The 20,414-nt window shown below is 58.8% G+C and overlaps 4 protein-coding genes across 4 annotated transcripts; 2 read left to right on the top strand and 2 right to left on the bottom strand.

Annotated features, from left to right (window-relative positions):
• Positions 1 to 429: 429 nt before the first annotated feature.
• Positions 430 to 3,850, bottom strand: BXZ73DRAFT_100166 (uncharacterized protein; the record flags this gene model as incomplete). The annotated part of the gene is made up of 6 exons (XM_048014489.1): positions 430 to 499; positions 1,621 to 1,804; positions 1,857 to 2,245; positions 2,302 to 2,423; positions 2,905 to 3,033; positions 3,731 to 3,850. 6 exons carry the CDS (start codon positions 3,848 to 3,850, stop codon positions 430 to 432), a joined length of 1,014 nt encoding a protein of 337 aa, XP_047879041.1.
• A 6,438-nt stretch (positions 3,851 to 10,288) lies between these two features.
• On the top strand, positions 10,289 to 11,501 carry BXZ73DRAFT_28912 (heterokaryon incompatibility protein-domain-containing protein; the record flags this gene model as incomplete). The annotated part of the gene is made up of 2 exons (XM_048017768.1): positions 10,289 to 10,408; positions 10,869 to 11,501. Coding segments are annotated over 2 exons (753 nt in total), but the record flags the coding sequence as incomplete, so codon positions are not given.
• A 5,132-nt stretch (positions 11,502 to 16,633) lies between these two features.
• BXZ73DRAFT_76571 (Clavaminate synthase-like protein) lies at positions 16,634 to 17,974 on the top strand (the record flags this gene model as incomplete). Its single annotated transcript, XM_048022470.1, is given in 7 exon segments — positions 16,634 to 16,787; positions 16,808 to 16,952; positions 17,011 to 17,253; positions 17,273 to 17,330; positions 17,412 to 17,572; positions 17,638 to 17,851; positions 17,906 to 17,974. The coding sequence occupies 7 exon segments, from the start codon at positions 16,634 to 16,636 to the stop codon at positions 17,972 to 17,974; spliced, it is 1,044 nt and encodes a 347-aa protein (XP_047879043.1).
• A 297-nt stretch (positions 17,975 to 18,271) lies between these two features.
• Positions 18,272 to 20,279, bottom strand: BXZ73DRAFT_100170 (uncharacterized protein; the record flags this gene model as incomplete). The annotated part of the gene is made up of 7 exons (XM_048014490.1): positions 18,272 to 18,356; positions 18,411 to 18,712; positions 18,826 to 18,957; positions 19,018 to 19,137; positions 19,201 to 19,357; positions 19,398 to 19,679; positions 20,140 to 20,279. The coding sequence occupies 7 exons, from the start codon at positions 20,277 to 20,279 to the stop codon at positions 18,272 to 18,274; spliced, it is 1,218 nt and encodes a 405-aa protein (XP_047879044.1).
• Between the last annotated feature and the right edge of the window lie 135 nt (positions 20,280 to 20,414).

Consider the following 20,414-nt stretch of genomic DNA (forward strand, 5'->3'; position numbering starts at 1 on the left):
TGGGTATCCTGCATCATGGCGTAGCACTCAGTTGTCGTCGTCTCATGTCACCATCTTTCAGCCTTCAGCTTGGCCGTTTCGTTTGACGATCGGCACGACGAAAGCACGTTGACATATTGCGCCGCCGCCGCCCGATCACGCATCGAACTGAAGGCCTGTGCCTCGTGAGCGCGCGTACGCACTCCAGCGCGCCGTTCCCCGAGCTTCGAGATTGGATCCAGTCTGAACGTCGCGCGCACACCTCGAGGTGGTAGCGCCCGTCAGTTGCGGGCACTTGCCACTCCCCGCGGCCGAGGTATTTACGGACGCGTCCGTACCAACTGCAGTGGAGGGTGCACGCGTTCGAAGCGGCTTGTGCGCCCTTTGCGGCGGTAGCAGTAGCAGCGTGCGCAGAGGACTCGTGCGAAGCGTCACGTACCGCACATCCTCCTAGCCATTCTTCGACCGGTACCCGCTTTCGGTGTCCGCGCGGCGGTCGCACGTACGGGCGCCACCGGAGCTAGCTCAAACGAAGCGTATTTGTGAGCGGTAGTCATGCGGGAACATTTTGAAAGGGAGGTCGAAATACATTACATACCACGAAGAGATGGAGGTTCCCCGCGCTTTGCTCGGGGACTTCCTCAGAGTATCATGGCTTGAATGATGGCGTTATCTGATGATGTCGATGAGACGAGCTTGACAGTAGAGAAGACCGTGAGTTAGAGGAGAGGGCAGACAGTGGGGAGCAACTATCTGTCCTCATGCTTTTATAAGGCTGCACGGATGGTGGCGGTTTCATCTGATGCAATCACACCTTGCGGATTGGGCGATTCTGAGACATTTCCAGGGCCATCATTTCGCGCCACAACGGACGGACAAAACAAGTAGCGCCAAGGCGCGAGCGTCGAAGCAGCACGTACTACGCCGTGCAGGTAGCGTCAGGCCTGTAGGTTCTTTTCCAGATACGAGGAAAGTCGCCTCAATATTTGCGAACGCACTCTACGCATTGATAGATGACGAGTGTCTAGACACGCGAAGTCTCGCCTGCAACGTCCCCTAGGCCCCTGCGCAAACTGAACAGACTCCGGCATACGTCCCACCTGCACGGTCACGCCATCCACCCTGCTCGCTCCCCCTCGACACGAGTAACTCGGGCGGAGATTGCGCCCGAGCCCGATCACGATCGCATCCCGCCAGTATCCCTTCCCGCAGGCTTGACGGTCTTGAAGCTTGCTCGAAAGCGTCGCCCCCGTCGGGCTAGTCTTGCGCTCTGTGGCAGGCCTCACAGCTAGCGGCGCGCGATCGAGCAGCAGCGCGTCCCGCCCGCCGTCCGGAGCAGGTTCAAACCGATGGGCCGCAGGTTGTTTCGTCGAGCGCTGCGCTGCACTCTAGATCTGCGACCCGCATCTGGAAGAACGAGTCGCCATGGACCGGCGGAGCAGAAAGCCTTGCTCGTTCGTCTCAAACTCTAAGCTCCAGTAACGTCAATCAAACGACCGCCTCTGAACGCAAAAAGGCTGGCGCACCTTGGGACCGATTCTCGCCTCGGCACAGCACTGTGCATGCCGCCTCTCCTCCCGCATCCGTACCACCCGTGTTTTGCTCATCCGGACCTGCACGGACTTGCTGCGGTGGACGTACTCGAGCTCGGTGAGCACGAACGCCGTCCCTCGCACCGGCGCCCACAGCCGGTCCTTGAACACGTGCCGGACCAGGTCGGCTTCGACGAGCAAGCTGAGAGCGACGGTGTCCACGCGGCACAGGACGAGGAGCGTGCACGGCTGGAACGGCGCCTGTATACGCGACCACCACGCGAGTGGGTGCCCTGTCATGAACATGTGCATTGCGCTCGTTGGCTCGAGCGGCGCCTCCCGCACGGCGATGTCCGCGCGCGCGCGAAGCCGCGGTGAGGGCGGAGAAGCGGAGGGCGGTGAGGGCGGTGAGCGTGGTCGCGAGCACGACATCGAGGTTGACGAGCCACCGGGTCCATGAGCATGCGCCGCGGCTTGCGATCCGAGACCGCGAACGTGCCGTGGAGCCGCTGAGGATGCGCGCGTGAAATTCGGAGAGCCAGTAGGTGAGGTGGCCGACGCATTGGAGGCGCATGAAGGGGCCGAAGAACGCGACCAAGTTGGGGGGAAGGCGGACGTTCATCGGCGTTGAATGGCGTGTGCGTCCGAGGATGAAGGTGTTGCCGAGCACGCGCGCGGCCAGGTGTTGACACGCGTCGCGAGCTCGGCGAGGGGATGCGGGAGTGGCTGGCGACCTCCGAGAAGGGATGTTGTGAGCAGCGGTGGGCGAGGCTTTAGCAGCCGCACACACCTGGCAGCGCACTGGTTTGGCCCTGCGGGATTCATCGTTCCATCCGGATCTTCGTGTCTGCGCGCGAGCGCGTCCTGAGCCTGAACCTGCGCGCACCGCGGCACAGAGCGTGTGTCTTGCGTCTGTGGGACGTCGTCAGGACTGTCGCCGTGCCTCATTGAGGCGGGCCTTCTGGGACGTATTATAAGAGCTCCTGAAATGGCATAGGTCAGCATCACTTGTCCACAGAACAAGGGCGGTAGGCTCCTGTCCGCAACTAGAGTGCTCATTCCTCCATACCACGATCCCAGCGCCATCTACCCTCCACAAATATCCCGCGGCCGTCAACGCCTTCCATATTTCAAGCGACTCGCGGTGGGGACGGCGTCGATCCGGGCCGTCGTACGTGTCATCCGAGCGATGACGTCAACGACCGGCGTTGCGCGTCCCTTGCTCCGGTGCGTCCGTCGAGTGTCTCCGCCGCGCTGACTCTCATAGCATTTCATGGCACTACTACGTTGGACCTCCGTTGTCTGTAACCCTTCCGTCCAGGACTCGCGCCTGCGTCGCACGTGAGGCCGTCAGATTGCATCCCCGAGACGCTCCACTTCAACAGCCACGCACGCGGGGCTCCGCAAAATCCGCTGTAAGGGGCGCAAAGGGCGATGCGAGGCGATAGAGCGAGCGCTTCGGGTTGTACGTGCCCAGGTTGACATTGAGCGGCGAGGGCGGGGGGATGCGGATGTGAAGGGGCTGGAGGAGCTGAGCCCGCTGAGGGTGCACTTTGATGCGAATGCGCGCGGGCGGTACTTCGCCTGCCGCTTCTCCACGTCGACAACCATCAAATAGCCCCTCAGTGACCGCGTGGTGAGCAAAGGCAGGCTCTAGCAGAGGGTGCGCATGTCCTTGATCACACGCCGGGTCGGCTCAGAGCCGTGCGTTGACAGCAACGGCGGCGACGAGTCCGGGTGCAACTTGTGCGGGTCGCGATGTGTGTCGTGCCGTCGGGCGAGGGGCGGCCACCGGAGGCCTGGAGCTCCTTCCGCGTGTTCTTGGCGTTGGCGGAGGAAGAGGGGAGGAAGTGCCAGCGGCAGCGGCGAGCACTGCAGGGGGCGAGGGCGATTCGAAGACTGGAATTCCGACCGCCCTAAGTTCTAGACCAGTTACGGCTGGGCGGCGAGCGACAGGTTTGAGGACCAGAGACCTGTGCTCATCGACACCGATCCCAGGACATTGACGCACAACCTCCCCGTCCTTCCGATGACGGAGCTCGGGAGGCCGTCCAACAGGCGAGCTTGGCCACAGGACGGAGAGATTTGCGCATTCCCACTTGGAAGCCGCCGCTGTTGCCACCACTCGAACACGTGCAGCCGCTGGCTCCTGTCAGGCAGAATGCGGCAACTGGTGCGCGGGGGGCAGTCGGCGACACGCCCATCGCCGCGCGACGGACCTCCTTCACGAGTTCGGGCGAAGCCTGCGATATCGGGGGCGGGACCGCGTCGGACGGGTGCAGTAGCGTGTGGGGCTCAGAGGAGACAGGGGCCGGATGGGAGCGGGCGTCGACATCCATGGAATCCGGGGTGAAGCCGGCGCAGTCGCCGATAGAGTCCAGAACCGTGGCCTATGGGTTGTCCTTCGTCGTTGGGCCGTTGCGTGGAGGCGGGGAATCGACTGCGATACTCGTTGGACACACCGGAGGGTGCCTGGAACTCCGACGCGGCTTGCGATCTTGCCGCGGAGGGCGTCGATGGCAATGAACCCGCCAGTCCGCCGGGATCCGGCTGAGCAGTGGAGGTGCACGGGGGTACTGTCCTTTTACGATATCGATCATCCATGCTCGAGCTGCTAACAGAGTCCTCCGCGTGAGTCGTTAGTCCACGGCTGTCAAGGATGATGGACATCCGTTATTTGAAACATGTTAGAAAGTGGATCGAGCATCAAAAGATCGAAGCAACGTACCACGGCTCGGTTGGAAGCAGTATCGTCTCCATTATAGACCTGGGGAAGAGCGAAACTATAGGTGTGGACGGAATAGAAACGTTGTCAGCACAAGTGGTTCCATGTGATCGTAGCACAATACACACCTCTCAGTAGTCGCGCGAGGCCAAAACGCACCAAGCTCTTCTGCAACCGTTGACTGCCCTTCCATCCTAGGGTTGAGCCGTCGAGGAGGCTACGGGAGTGTCCGCCACTCCGGCTCGTAGGCAGCCTACGCAGCGACATAGTCTTGTCCGGGAGCGAGACCTCTTCGAAACTAAAAATTCCTCAAAACCGCGTCAGCAACCGCACGGCAACATGTATATTGGAGAGGAGCGCCGACCAGGGGACGCGGTAACCAAAAAGATGATCAGAACTCACCTTCAACACTGGACCGCTTCCTGAATGCGGCCGCCAAGGGTTCCCGAGCGACGTACACGCTACAATGTCGTGTATTTCGATGAGGCGTTGAACATGCGACTGTACGACTGGCATCGCCTGCCGATGGTGACCGAAATATGGAAGAGGGAGAGCGCACACGTCTGAGAAGACGCGGCGATTGCGACGGTAAGCAATCGACATCAACCACAGGGCAAGGTAGGCGTTGATCGCGGTGTGGGGAGAGGGCACAGCTGTGGACTCACCCTTGGTGCTGACCGTACGCTCTCGCTCGGACTTCCCAGCCCGTCGTATGATTGCGGAGAGTGGGTGTTCACCGACGAGGCGGCCGACAGTCCTGAGCGGAAGCAGAGTTCAGAGGGGCCCTGACAAAGAATGAAGACAATGGCAGATACGTACCGAGCTAGATTCGATGACAGGTGGCGAGTGGGCCTCCGCTTTCAAGCTTCAAGAGCCAGCGAGATGGCTAAACCGCATGTTCGGTATCTGTGGACGCAGCGATACGCAAACTGAAAAAACGCACCCTTTATGGACGACTCATGCTGGTCTCAGAGGGTTGGAACTTGACCACGCGAGGACCACCGAGAAGAAACGAGAGTGTGTCGCCCGCATCCAGAGAAGAGGCGCGAGGTAGCTGGAGAAGTGTGGACGAGGAGCAGGGGAGAGCATAGCACCCGCGCCTCCGGCCTGCGGGTGTTCCGGCGTCCGGCGGCGCTCGGTCCGCAGGGCGCGTCATCATCGGCGCTTGCAGATTGTCCTCTCACGCCGGGGCCACCATTTTTCTGGGAGCTTTTCTAGGAGCTGTTTATAAAGTTAAAAATCTACGTGCAGCCAGAAAAAGTATTTCTATGGGTTTCTATGGGCGAGAGAAAACCTTATTTGTCTTTCTCTCGGCTTTACAGCTGTTATCAGAACGATAGGCCGGTTTGAAAAAGTTTACACACAGAGTAAATCGAGCGGAGTCACACTTTTTGACAGTTGCGAGGCTTACCGGCGAGTAGCGAGTCGGAGCGACCTCTTCGCGCGAGAAGCGATGTCCGCGTAAAGTCGGTAATGGCGGAGTTCGGTTTGAGTTCGAAACTCTTGTGTGTGATTTTTTGATCAACAGGCCTATCGTTCTGATAACGGCTGTACAGTCAAACCCCTCATAGTGCATACCCCTCGGGAAGGCCCCCGAGGTATGCGTTATGTGGGGGTATGCAGTATGAGAGAAGCGCTTATCGTGGGAGATCTATTGGCGCCCTTCCGTAGCGCGCATTTCTCGCGCGCGCATTCAGGCTCGCGCATTTCTCGCGCGCGCATTGAGGCTCGCGCGCACATTCCTCCATTGTTATCTGCCCTCACCCCTCGCCCTCGCCCCCCTACATAGCCTAAGTACGAGTAAAGTAGTCAGTGATGTGGCTATCAACTTTATCCACCTCCACAGCCCTCCGGGTTTCACAGCTGAATGCACCAAGAGAAACCTCCAACTTGCGGGCCATTGGGCCCTCCATGAGTCCTGCATACCGCGCGAGAACTGCGGCGGCTTGAAGTGCCTCGCGACGAGTCGGTGGCGCTTCTTCTGGCTCCGGCTCCGGTTCTTCGGCTTCCTCAGGTGAGTCTCCGCTGGTGACTGCCTCCCAAATCTCCTCGTCCGTTGCGGCCTCTGCAAGAACAGCAGACTCCTCAGATGGGTTGAGTAGTGCGTTGATATCCATGCAATTGGATTTCTTGAGCATTCCAGTCTTCTCCAAGCCATTTAGGGCCTCAATAACCTCCTTTTCTGCCATATCAACTGGGTTAAGGAGGGAGGAGATACTGATGCGAGGGCCAAATGTTTCAGGAAGAATCCCCGCCTTCTTCCAACAGTGCTGAATAGTCTCAGGTGAAACCTCATCCCAGGCAGCATCTGCAAGTCGCATGCCTTCAAGCTGGTTGATCTTGTAGATTTCATCAAGAGTGATACCCTGATCGTAGCGGTTGATGGAGCGTTCAATAAACTTGGCACGGTAGTGAGCCTTGAAGCATCGGATGATCCCTTGGTCATCTGGCTGAACGTGAGAGGTGAGGTTGGGTGCAAAGTTCACCACAGTGATATGGGTGAGGGATTCGGGGACAATGTGGCCAGAGAAGTTGTCTTGGAGGAGAAGAATCCGGCGGTTTTGAGAGCGGAGCTTGGTGTCCCACTGAGTAATCCAGTCTTTATAAATGACCGCAGTCATCCATGCCTTGCCATTGTTGTGATAGTTGAAGCCGAGCTGTTGAGCTGACTTGCCTTGGAAGGCACGTATCTTCTTGTACTTCCCAATGATGAAGGGTGGGTGTTTGTCACTGCCATCAGCGTTGACAGTGAACGCATAGGTGAGTCGAGTCTTCACACCCTTGACCCCATGTAGGACCCGATCTGCGAGACCACGATCAGGTGGCATTCTACCAAAAATCAGAAAGATTTCTAATAGGAAAAACATGTGCTTACCCATAGAACAAACCAGTCTCATCCATATTGTAAATATCTTGAGGTTGGAATCCCTGAGCCTGGATGAGGGCTTGAATCCGCTTGCGCTCAGCTACAACCGTGTCTTCACTTATTGAAGCAGCTTCACCATGGCGTTTCAGTGAGTGAAGGCTGTGTCGCGTCTTGATACGATCAAGCCAGCTGTTACCAAGTTTGAGGTGTTCCTCTGGAGGGATGCCAGCAAGGCTAGCGAAAGATGTCCACTTGGCACGGAGAACTTCACCAGTAAGGACAAGACCTTGTTGACGGGCCTTGAGAAGCCAGAGATCAAGTGCATCACGGACTTCGGGATGTTTCGGGAGGAAAGTGCGCTTTAAATTAGCTGATCCAGGGATAGAGCCACTCTCATCCCAGTCGTGGCGCCACTTGGCTTCCTCCTTCACCCAGCGACTGACAAGGGGTTGTTTGAAACCAATGGCAGGATAAATCTTGTGGAAGTGAGCCGCAGTTTTGGTCTGATTTTTACCATTTGCATGGTACCAATCTAGCACCTCAATCCGCTGGGCAAGAGTCGCATTCGCCTTGGGAAGCTCAGGAGCAGGCTTTGGTTTTTTGACAGACTTCTTGGCACCCACTGCCAGCTTCGGCTCGTCTGAAGCTATCGGATTTGTGTTAAAGTCGGAAATTAAGTATAAACTAGCACATACGCTTTCGTTTCTCTCCTGCAACAGGCAAGACAGGCTCACCAGCCTTGCATAGTTTCTGGACAACTGCCTGCTGAACTTCAGATAGCTGCTTCAAGGTGGAGTTGAAGTCGGAGGCCTTCATCAAGCAGTCAATAACAAGCTGCTCATCAACCAGGTTGGCATCATTGTCCAGCCAGAGCTCGTCCTCATCCGAGATGGATTTTCCAGCGTGAAGAGAGGCTTGAAGGGCTGTTCGGCGCTCTTTCACCTGCTTCTCAATGACAGCAAGGCCAGATTGGAGGAGGGCAAGAGTTATGGAGGGCATTTTGGAGACAGGCAGGGATGGCTGAGGATGTGATCAAGTCGCGCATGAGCCCCGGGCAATCCCAACGGTTTGTGCGGCTATTCCAGGCTGCTGGCAGTCGGCAGTCGGGCATGGAGGGGCCCGAGGGTGCATGGGAAAGTTATCCCGCATTTGGGTGGCATGCAAGGCATAGTTGTAGGGCGCTAATACTGATTATGTACACAGGTATGCGTTATGGACCCCCCGGCCGAGGTATGCAGTATGCGGTATGCGGGGGGGTATGCGTTATGCCCCTGTACCAACTCGGGAAGAGGCCCAAGGTATGCACTATGTGGGGTTATGCACTATGATAGGTATGCACTATGAGGGGTTCGACTGTAATGTGGCACTAGAAAGATGGTCACCCCGGCGTGTCTGCTTCCATACGCACGGCGACGCTCAAGCGCTCATGTCCCTGGGCAGCGTCTCGAGACGGAGGACGAAGACGGGGTACGCGTTGTGCGCCCGATGCGCTCCGCGAGCTCGTATCGCTTGGTGCCGACTCCCGCGCATTTCCGTCCCCCTCCGGATCCTGGGCGGCGCGGACGTCCGACGTCCTCGCCATGTCTTCTCCCCCATCCTATTGGCTACGCCGCGCCCGGTCAGCCTCGCCCGCTCCACCAGCACGGTCCCGCCTTCCACGTATTTCGCTCCGCCGCCTCGACAAAAGATGAATCCGTCACTCCGCCGCAGCACCGTGTCCACGGGCATCGCGGGGGATAACGCCACGATCCCCTTGGCACAAGTAACTCGAGCTCGAATTTCCCCCACTGTGACATCAACGAACGTGGCGGGAGCGGAAGACGACTTTCTCATGGTCGCCTGGAGCACACGAGGAAGAAACGGCCGCCGATACCGACGAGGCTCCTGCGTTTCGAGCGAACCGGGTCCACGAATACTCTTTCCCCCAACACACGCGGCGCATATCGTCCATGGAAGCTCCCCTAGAAGTGCCCCCTCCGAGTCTAGAGCCGCAAACGACCGATTGCTCGTTTCTCACTGTTTCGAGTCTGCTTCCGGGACCCTCTGTTTGGCACGTCTTCCTGGACATGCGTTATCGCACCCGTGGTCGAGCGCACCGCGGTGATCATGTGAGTCCGCATCTAGCTCCTGGCTTTCTTCCTGCGCTATATTGATGCCGGCTGCTCCGCCGCTCTTCAGTATCATAAATCTGGCCATTCACGCGGACGTGCTCCTGTGATTGAATGAGGGTCCGAATATCGTCGGTGCAAACATCTCCGAGCGATACTTCTGTACACAACCCGCCTGGACCGTGGCGTGGGGCATCGGCAACGCGGCGAAGTACTGCGGCGGTCCTGCTCGAATCCTCGTTGCATCAGTGTGTCGTGCGCATTCCTGGGACCAGCTGACCCATTTATCTCAGGGATGCTCATCTCCGCTCAAACCAAGGTTGTGCGGCCAGGAGATCTAGAGCATCGCGCTTGTCCTTCCTGGAGCCGGCGTTGAGCTGCTCTCCGATCCCCCGGCGCTTCGCATCCCGCTGGCATATGGTGCCCATTCGCGCGCATGCCCTGCCATTTATAACAAGCGCGGCTGAGACACTCGCGGTTACTGGAGTAGGCTACTCCGGCGATCCAAGTGTCTGCGAACATCTGCGCACGTATCGGACCACATCATGTACCTTGCGACAAATGACATACCTCTCAGTTTTGCCCAATGGTGAACACGAACGATATCAGGGCCTGACGTGTTCGTGGCAGGGAAGGTCATCTCGCCTTGGGAGCGCGAAGCCGGCCCACACTCCGTTGGCCTTCATTTCTCAGCAGAAGCATCGAAGGCGCTCCAACGCTATCGCATGCATGTTCCGCATGGTGGAACGTGCGGTCGGCGTATGAGGCCAGGGTCGCCCTCGCTGCAACTTGGCCTCTTCCGTCTCGCCCTTGACCCTCGACCCATCTCACGTCTCCTCTCGTCCATCTCGTGTCTCCTCCCAGCCATCGACATCCTCTGTGACATCAAGTACCGGAAAACCCATCAACTGTCGTGGATACTCTCATCGTACGTACGCTGTTCCTATGCCCTGCATCGCATTTACTCATGCTCCCCAAGTGTCTGTAGTCCTCCCGCGAATCGTGCACGTCGCCTCTCACCCGGTATTCGTGCCTACCCTCGCGTGAAATATCTGTGCTAATATTCGTGATAGAAGCAATGTGGCTCCTGGGCACCGCGCGCGCGAACCTCGTCTTCTTTCCCCAACCTGAAGATGTTCCTGGAGGCTATGCTATCCTCTCGCACACCTGGGAAGGAGAAGAGGAGAGTTTTCAAAAGGTTCAAAGGCTCAACGAAGAAGCGAACAGCACCTCCTCCCCGGACGACCAACGTCCCTTGCCCCGAGCCGAGCTCCGATCTCTCATTTCCCACGCGGTCTCTGGGGAAGTGGCGGCTCGGCGCGACGAGCGCCGATCTCTCATTTCCGAGGCAGTCCCAAAAGCATTTGCGGCTTGCAGAGACTTGTGGGGTGCTTTCCATTGGGTGGGGTTCCAGATGATGCAGACGCTCGCGTTGCTGTTATACTGTCTACGTCCTTCTAGCGCCTCCTCCCTCGTCCGCGATCGCGCTGAAGGGAATCCCCGAGAGAGAGAAGAGACGACTACTGAATTCGAGCCGGGTCAGTGTAATGAAATCTCATCTTTCTTCGTCGGCGCTGACACACGCGACGGGTTCAGGTCCACGCGTTCCCGAGATACCGTTTCGCCCTACTCCCGCACCCGTCCAAGGACTTGCTGAGCCACGCCGGTCGTCGCCACCATGGTTCAACCCACGCGATCGCCTCACTCCAAAAACTCGATCATTCCTTGAGCTCGCCGAACAGCACGGGCACGAGTACGCTTGGGTAGACACGTGCTGTATCAACAAGGAGAGCAGTGCCGAGCTCTCGGAAGGCATCAATTCCATGTTCCGCTACTACGCCCTCTCCGCCATCTGCTACGTCTACCTCAGCGACGTCGAACACTCCGACACTTATTCACATGACATATGGGGCGCCTTCAAAGGAAGCCGCTGGCACCGGCGGGGCTGGACGCTCCAAGAGCTCATCGCGTCCCGCGTCCTCGTGTTCTATTCTAAGGAGTGGATCTATATGGGCACCAAGTACGAGCTCGCCGACCGCCTAAAAGAAGCAACTGGAATCTCCGCGGCAGTCCTCCGCTTCGAGAGCCCGTTTACCGACGCGAGCATCGCGATGCGCATATCCTGGGCGGCGTATCGGGAAACCACGAGGCCGGAAGACGGTGCCTACAGCCTCTTCGGGCTTTTCGGGGTCAACATGCCGACGCTCTACGGCGAAGGGCGGCACGCATTCTGCCGGCTCCTCATGGAGATCTCGAAGACTTCGCGGGATCCTTCGATTTTTCTTCTGGGAAGACAATTGGGGGTGTACGTGTTGCAAGACCTCAAATCGCATGTCCAGGGAATGCCCCAAATCGGAACCCGTCGTCATCTTCTACCCCGTCAGCCTTCCATTTGTCCTGTGTTCTACGAACCAAGCGCCCGCTCGCAGAGAGGACAAGATGAGGTACGCTGGTATGGACGCCATTCTACGCTGTGCTACATTGACCACCATTTTAGCACAGCTCGATTGCAAGCACGACCACAGAACTCCGTGCTCCCACGTTTTTCGTGTCACCAGGCGGGATCGAGCTCCACGCGGCCGTTCTGCCTCTGGATGATGCGGGGGGATTCCTCCTCGTCGACTTGTTCTGCCGAAATCCCAACCCCGTCTTCCTGTTGCTTGAAAGGGTGGACGACTCGAAGCTCAATGCTCACGCTGCTCCGCTATACCAGCCCACAGAGAGACCCGTTGTGTCGCTGCGGGAATCAAGCACGGCGATCGAATCAGATGGCTGGAAGATGACCGATCTCCGCGTTGTAGCCCTCCTGCCGTACACCGGTGACCTCTCCGAGGGCGAAAGCGCAGGGATGGAGTCGCTGAGGCGCTTCTGCGAATCCACCACTACCGGCTCCCCCTTTCACCTTGTCTTTTGCGACCTCCTCCAGCTCCAGAAAGATAACATGGACTTCGTCAGTGGCAGAAGCACCCTGCCGTCGCCTTCTTCTACCGAAGACGTCTCCCTTTTTTTTACTCACACCTACTATCCTCCAACGAGGCTCGTAGTCGTTATTGGGACATGCTCTCGTACCGAGTCCGCCATCGACAACCACCTACGCTCATCCAGGCCAACCTCTACATCGTCCCGGATCGCCACGGAGACGCCAGGTCCGGGCGTACCACGCCGACAACATTTCTGCATCCTTCGTTGGTCCGACAGCGATGAAGAAGCCACGGCCGCTGCGGCTGCACATTCGTGCGAAACGGATCATATCGACATGGACGGACCATGGTCAGTGGAGCGCCGAGCGCAGGTGACAGATATTTTAGGGAATATACGGGAAGTCGTGTTATCGTTCTCTTCTAGTCCGTTGGGTAGAGAAACGCTGCAAGTGAAATTCCGGCTTGAACGAGTCAGGAGGTTTATATACTATAGATGAAGAAATTGATTTGTGTACAGCTTCAGGTCTGGTGGTACGAGACAGAGCACGGCCGATTGTAAACATCACCGCACATTTCCAGAGCCAACCAACAGATCCATCTATCGACAGCACCGCGCATGGAACGGTCGTGACAATGCTGTTGCACGCTGATGTGGCGCCAACTCTGGCGTAGACTCGGTGGCAGAGTTGAGGGCGAGGGAGCGATCTGGCGTAACCGCGAGGCTCGGGACATTGGGTGAGGTGAAAAAGAAGCAAGATACGACACCCCGCGTGGAGGCCGAACGCGGGGCGCCCGAAGTGGACGGGAGAATAGACGCGGGGAAGATGAGGTCGCACACACGGGCTGGCGAGATGATGAAGGATGCGCGCGAGGGCGAAAGTCAGGATGGGGTCGTGGGCGTGGGCGTGGGCGAGGTCAAGGTGTAGCGAGAAGAAGTCGAGGCGAAGCTGGATGAGCACACCGCACACCCGGGAATAGAAAGTTGACTCATAGCCTACACACATACAGTGCGCGCGGCGCGAGGGCGTATCTAGGAGAAGATACTGTACCGAAGCCAATTGTAAATCCGTGACGCGGGAGACACTGCGGAAGAAGCGAGAGAGAGCGTGGATATAGACGGAGGTGGACCAAAACAGAGAGAAATGACAAGGGGACGAAGAAGGTGGATATTCCGGATCGTTTTATAGGCAATAAAGTGATAAAAGGACGTACGATGACGGCTACGTGGTACCATTTCGAGAGGTAGAGGGCGCCGCGCCGCGGGTAGTGGTGATCGAGTGCGCGCGGTGTAGACCGCGAGAGTGCACGGAGGACCCTGCGGTGCGTTCACATGCGTCGCGTCTTGACAGCTCCATGAGCTATGCGTACGCAATATTCATAAGATATCTGCTTGCGGGTCCCGATATGTGCGCGAGGCGGAATAGACGAGATGCGCGAAGACGAGGACCGAACGCGGAGATGATCGCGCGGGCGTTAGTCTGGTCGAAGGTGTTGTGTTCGTGCGTCTGCACCGTACGGCGACGGCGCGTGGATATGCCAGTTATACGACGGAGGTGTGATGGTCAGTACAAAACAAGTCCAATGATTTCCAGTGCACTCACTTACAACCCAAGCAGCACTCAGGGACGCGCGCACTGAGAATCGTATTCTCAAGAGTGGATGACCCCGCTGTGCGAGTGCTGTTGTCAGTTCTCCATCTGTATCGCTATAATCTGCGTATTCTCACCATTGTAGTAGTATACCCGGCCTCCTGATCTTCTATTAACACGGGCACGTCCGCTTCAAAGAGATCGAGAGCACGCGGCTGCCGGCGCGAGCGCGCGATGCGCCATCCACTGTCTTCTCTGCGCACAAGCTGGTCGCTTGGGGCCTATGCAACGGGATTAGCGGTGAGCGCACGCGCGATATCCCATCTTACCCCAACGCGTGTGCTATGAACCCAATGCTCACACCTCCCAGTTCGTCGTACGTCTCTCCTTGTCTGTTCCATGGCATTGTCCCCTGGTGCTGATGAAACGCTCACGTCTACTGCGCACCAGCAATGATGAAAGGTACCGTGCTCGTCCAAACCCGTACCCGCGGACGAGGGTCAGGGTACGTCGCAGGTCGGGTAAGGGCATGCTCCATTTGCCCATGCCCGACCCGTGCCATTCCCTAGGCCGCATGATCACACCGGAGTAGGTGCGCACCAGGGTAGCTTTGATCTCGATGCGCTCTGTCGAGTCTGAGGTGGCGTTGGGTTGGGTGAGAAGCACAACCAGGCAGAGGTCTTACGCAACGGTGGCGTCACGGATGTCGAGGAGGGCGAAGGGGCCGGCGTGTTCTTTGGTCGTTGCCGGGACGCTGCTCCGAAGAGGAGACGGTCTGTAGATAGGTCAGTGCACTGTACCAAAACGAGGGTATGTCGGAGTACGTACCATCTGTAACACCTCCAAAGAAGAACGCAAGCTCGGAGAGGCGGTCCGCGGGCAAACTCGCGATGTCCAACATCAAACAAATTGTCCGTCCCAGTCTATCAATATCGCGTGTCAGTTACAGGACCACCTCCTTCCAGATGCGAGGACGCTCGTCTGAAGACGCGCCCTGCCTGAAGACTGGGTGTCAGCACGTATCAATCCTCCCGCATCCTTATTCAACCGCATATACTCACCATTGAGTATAGATCAGAAGGGCACGCGTCCAGATCAGACGCCGCAGTGACGTCACCCCGTTTCCCAGCTCGAATCTGTGTCAAGCACTGATTAGGGAAACGAGCGCAGAACATACTTGGATAGCGCGAAGGGTGTGGAGAGAGATCCGGCGACATAGACGGGGGATTCCTAAGAGAATTTGAATAAACGGCATGAGGTGGAGTCGGAGTGAGCCGCCCGAGGGATCGTGGATGACATCGATCGCTGTCAAGAGCCAGGAAGCATGCGATAGGGCAGCTTGTACGGCGTCGGGTGCCACGGGAGAATGCGAGGGAAGTCGTCGAGCGCGACGACGTCCGCGCGCGCCGGCGGCATCGACGGCGATTACAGCTCGAGCGTGAGCATGCGGAGGGCCGGGCAGACGGCCTCCTCCGCGTCCGGCTCAGCTCGCGCCGCGCGCAGGCATGCAACGGTGGCCGCACCCGCTCGCAGTCATCACGAAGAGAGCACGGTGAGAGCTTCGAGCGCTGTGCTCTAGGGGTGTGGCGAACGCGAGCTCGGCGTTGGTCTAGAGGCAGAGGCGCAGCGCGAGCGCGGAGGGAGGCCGCGCTCGAGCCAGCGCGCGGGGAAGGCGTGCGTGTCGGGTGTGCGGTCGCGGCGGACTTGTAAAGGTGGAGGTGACGACGAGAGTGAGGTCGTCATGCAATGCGTCGAGGCTCACGCTCGTGGGCGCGGGAGGCGTGTTGAGACAGTGCTGGAGGGCTTGGGAGCGGCTGTATGTGGCCGGCGGCTGGGAGGCGGAGGGCGTCGACGAGGGCGCGCACGGCGATCCATTAGGGGCTGTGCGTGACGACGGTGGTGCGCTCGGCGGGAAGATGGACGGTCGGGAGGAACGTCGAGGGGAACGTCTGTTCCCATGTGTTAGCGATTAAGAGTTTGGAGCCGTGGAGGACGGAGAGGCCTACGCGCGACGGAAAGTAAAAGATGGGATCTAGGTCGCGTTCTGTACTCGTGGCCGCAATCCTATACAGACTGGCCCGCGCGGGACGTCGTCGTGGACTGACGGGCTCAGAGGGCGGCCGCTCCGGAAGGTTTGTCCGCACCGCGCTACGGCCGTGCTCGCACACGTTTTGGGTACTTACCGCCAGCATCGGAACTCAGCGGACGCCACCGCTTTCGTGTTCGAGGTGTGTGCTCGAGTGAAGCAGCTCGGTCAGCCAGCTGCTGTCGGGGGTTGTGGCTCGTGCGGCTCGTGTGGTCCTGCGGCCTGAGCTGGGCAGCGTGCGGCCGAATTCAAGTCATTGTCCTGTCATGGCTTACGTTGGAGGTGTCGCGCTTCATGCGGCGGCCCCATCTGAGGCATGGCCATTGGGGTGAGGGCGGCTGCGCTTGTCTCTGTAAACACCCAGGGTACCTGAACGAGGAGGGGGGACGTCAGCGATCTAAAACAAGTCCAGAAAAAAGGCCACAAGAATGTTGGCACGAATATTTATGCATGTTCGCCATCGACATAGAAGCGCACCTTGGCCCATGAACAAGTTGAGAGATGTGGCTTGCACACAGCGACGGATCTCGCTTACGTCAGCTCTCACGCGCGTTGGCGCCGTGTTCTCTCGTCTCCGAGTCTGCCTGCAGACTAGTTCGTCCACTGCCTCCTTCCTCTCACCATCCACATCTATCCTGCCCTGCGGAACTCTCACTAAGACGCGCCTTGCTCTTGACCCTCCCCCCATTTCACTCTCTCCGAAGTCATGAGATCATGCTGCAAGTTTGGCACATTTCTCGCGGGGTACGGAGTGCCGAGACGGGCCTTCCTGTGAACTGAAGGGGGATTGGTACGCAGCTATCCATGCTCCCTGAGTCCACGTCGCGATGCCTGGTCTCACACCTTACCCGCCTTTCCCTCAGGACGTCTCCACCAGCCCCCTCTTCGTGATTGACTATGAGCTTATCAAAGCTGGAGATGCGGGCGAGATTGAGAGGCTCAGACTGGAGGGCTGCGACGGAGATGGGGTTTTGGCAGTGGGTGACTGCGCAGTGCTTCAGTGAACATTACGACTAACCGGAAATCCGTTCCATGCCTCACGAACCACGAGGAAGCGGAAGGGATGTTTGCTATGGGCGAGAAGGCGATCGTTACCCTCGAAGAGAAGCTCCTTTTTGAGCAGGGAGACCACGGAGTTTCGTTTGGGTACGTTCTCTCGAATCTCTTGCATTTGCGCTCTCCACCGACCTCCGCATCGGCACAGCTACAAGGCCGACAAAGGCACGCGCGACGTTCCTGAGTTTGTCAACAAATCCAAGGACGACGCGCTCGCCTGGCCAGCCGTTGCGCGCCGCACGTACTCCTCCGCCGTCAACGCGCGGATGGAGTCCACCATCGCGCCGTTCGTGAAGAAGTCTCTCGCGATCAGCAACCACCTCATCGGCGTCCTCAACGACACGCTCGGGCTCCCTCGGGTCTCTGCACAAGGTCGAGGAGTTCAGCGGATGTACGGCGCGGTTCATCAGGGTGCCGCCACTGGAGGAGAAGACGTTCCTGGCGGCGCACACGGACTCTGGGTCCTTGGTGAGTGATTCACCGTGTGCCCCCTCGCGTTGTACCAACGTCCCTCTCCTTAGTCGTTCCTGCACAACCACCTCTGATCAGTGGTTCTACGTGAAGGTCGGCGATCCTTCTCTATCTGCCGCGCTCATGCTCACGCAGTCGTCCGTCGCTCAGCCCCTGCCCGGACACGCGACCTGCAACATTGGCGACGCGCTCAACATCGTCTCCGGCGGCATCCTGCGCTCCAACATCCATCGCGTCGTGTGAGTTTGTCCACGACATTCCCATTTGATACTCCGCGGCTCACCCCCTTCCCAGCAGTTCCCAGCCCGCCTCCGCGGGAGCAAGCCCAGTACGAACGGCACTCGGTCGTGTTCTTCACCCGCCCGAACGACGTCGTCGAGCTGCGGGTTCTGTCCGGGCAGAGCGAGCGCATCGCTGCGGCGGTCGCCTACGCGCCCCCGGGGAAGTACGCCCCTGGTGTGACGGCGATGGAGTGGCTGGTGAGGAGGGTCAAGTCGCAGCGGGTGACAAACTACAAGGTATGTCCTGTCCCGCCGACGTGCGATGTTGCGAAGGGCTGATGAACCCGGTAGGATCCGGATAGCTGGACGGATAGGCGGGGTACCGAGGACACGGCGATTCCGAGCCAGGGAAAGATCTGAATAGCTTCGGATAACGTTTATGTACTATGTACAGTCGTAGCTCTCGATGAATACATGCGTTGCGAACACCCCGATTGCGCTGTCTGCGGACGGGGATCAAGCCGACCGTTTCTGGACAGTCGAAGTCTGGGCCTCAGTTGGCGTACCCAACGAGCACGCTCGGCATGAACGACAACCCAGATATTTATTTTGCGCATGGTAGTACAGCAAGACGTAGACCCACACGTAACATCGTATGCATGTCACCAACATGCGTGACACGAGACGGAAGGTCGACGGACATCACCGTCCCTACCCTCACGACTCGTCCTGTACAGCTCCCTCGCTGACAACCTCCCTAGCTTCATGCTCCGTGCCACGCGGTTCTGCAGAAAGCCCCTCCCTGCAAACGCGCGAAATCAGCCCAACATCCGCTTACAACGATCGATCTACTCACCCCACCGCCTCCGTAGCCCGGTGCCTGGGACTTCCCATCCTGTCCGCGTACAGCTCGAACTCCGTGCACTTCGGTCCGCGCTGCACCCGCTCGTTCGCGCGCCCGCGTACCCCGCTGAGCAGAACGAAGACCGTCTGCAGGGTGGGGCATACGACGCACAGCCGGTGCGCGAACGCGTCCAGGTCGAGGGCGCGCATGAACGCCTCGGCCGCGCATGGGGGGTCCGCGAGGAGATGGCACAAGACGCTGACGGCGAGCACCCGGAGCGCGGGGAGGCTCCCGACGGCGGCGACGAGGCCGTCCTGCGGAGCAACAGAAAATGTGCCTCGTTCGACGATTGGACCTCCAAGCGCCAGGGGGTCCGGGGACAAGGGTGCTTCGTCCTGCGGCGGTTATAACCACATTTCTCGCTGACGGCGCGAGCGGTGTTGACGAGGAACGGGGACCTGAGCTCGTCGATGACAATTCCAGGCCGTTGACGCACAAGATCCCCGTTCTTCGGATGACGGAGCTCGGGAGGCCATCCGACGCGCTCGTAGCTGGCGAGCTTGACCGTGCGCACGACGAGGAGGTTCGTGCATTAATCCCATTGCTCGGACCCACGGACCCGCTGCTGTTGCCACCACTCGAACACTGCAAGGCAGAATGCGGCAACTTGTGCGCGGGGGGCTGCCGGTGACACGCCCACCGCCGCGCGACGGTCCTCCTCCACGAGCTCGGACGAAGCCTACAGTATCGTGGGTGGAACCGTGTCGGACAAGCGCGGCAGCGTGAGGGACTTGGAGGCGACAGGGGCCGGACGGGAGTGGGCGTCGACATCCATTGCGTCCGGGGTGAAGCCGGCGACAGGGCCATCGACCTCACAGTGGCCGAAACAGACCGGAACCGTGGGCTGTGCGTCGTCCTTCGTCGGGGGATCGACCTCCATCGCGTCGGTGGGGGCCTCGCTGAGAACGCTGGTGCGTCTGCGGTACTCGTCGGACACACCTGAGCGGCCATGGAGCCGAGTCCTCGACCTGGCCCTCCTTGCGCTTCTGCATCTTGTGGTGGACGGCGTCGATGACGATGAATACGCCGCTCCGCCTGAGTCCGGTTGAGTGGTGGTGGTGCACGGGGGTGTCGTCCTTCGCAAGCATCGCAACCCCAGTAGTAGCCTCGACTTCTTCCGCGATACAGTCCTTGTTCGAGACGATCGTCTTGCCATGTGCACGTGGGAGGCTCCTTTTCTCGTGGGTTTGACCGGCCGAAAAGGCATGTTCGACGGTGTTGCTGTGGGACAGAGGCCGAGTAGCGGAAGGCAATGAAGATCTCCCCAAGAGCGGGCGAGGATAAGACCCCGGAGCAGCCGCAAACGCGAGAAGTTACGATTGCGGAGAGAGCATCCTGCGATATCGATGATCCGTGCTCGAGCTGCCAATAGGGTCCTCCGTGCGAGTCGTCGGTCCACTGCTGTCAAGAAAGTTGGACATCTGTTATCTTCGATATATTAGAAAGTGCATGGAAAATCAAAAAAGCGAAACAACGCACCGCGGCCTGGTTGCAAGCAGTATTGTCCCCGTGATAGACCAGCACTCGAACCGGGGAGGCAAGAAGCTATAGGTGGGAACGCGTGAAACACATCGTTGTCCCAGCGGGCTGGAATACGTCAGCACGAGTGAATCCATGTAATCGTAACACAATACACACCTCGGTTGCGCGAAGTTGAAGCACGACAAGCCCTTCTACTAACTTTGACTGCCGTTCCCTCTTCAGGTTGAGCCGTCGAGGGAGGGGTTCCCAAGCGACGTACACGTTGAACAGGTCGACGCTCTTGGGTGGTAACAACGTCTTGTATTTCGATGATTGAACATGCGCCTCGACGACTGACATCGCCTGCCGACGGTGACCAAACTATGAATGAGGGAGAGGGCGCACGTCTGAGAGGACGCGGCGAATGCGACGGTAAGCAATCGACATCAACCACAGGGCAGGGTAGGCGTTGATCGCGGTGTGGGGAGAGGGCGC

This window comes from Epithele typhae (assembly GCF_022376455.1).
Source record: "Epithele typhae strain CBS 203.58 chromosome Unknown BXZ73scaffold_16, whole genome shotgun sequence".
NCBI lineage: Eukaryota > Fungi > Basidiomycota > Agaricomycetes > Polyporales > Epitheliaceae > Epithele > Epithele typhae.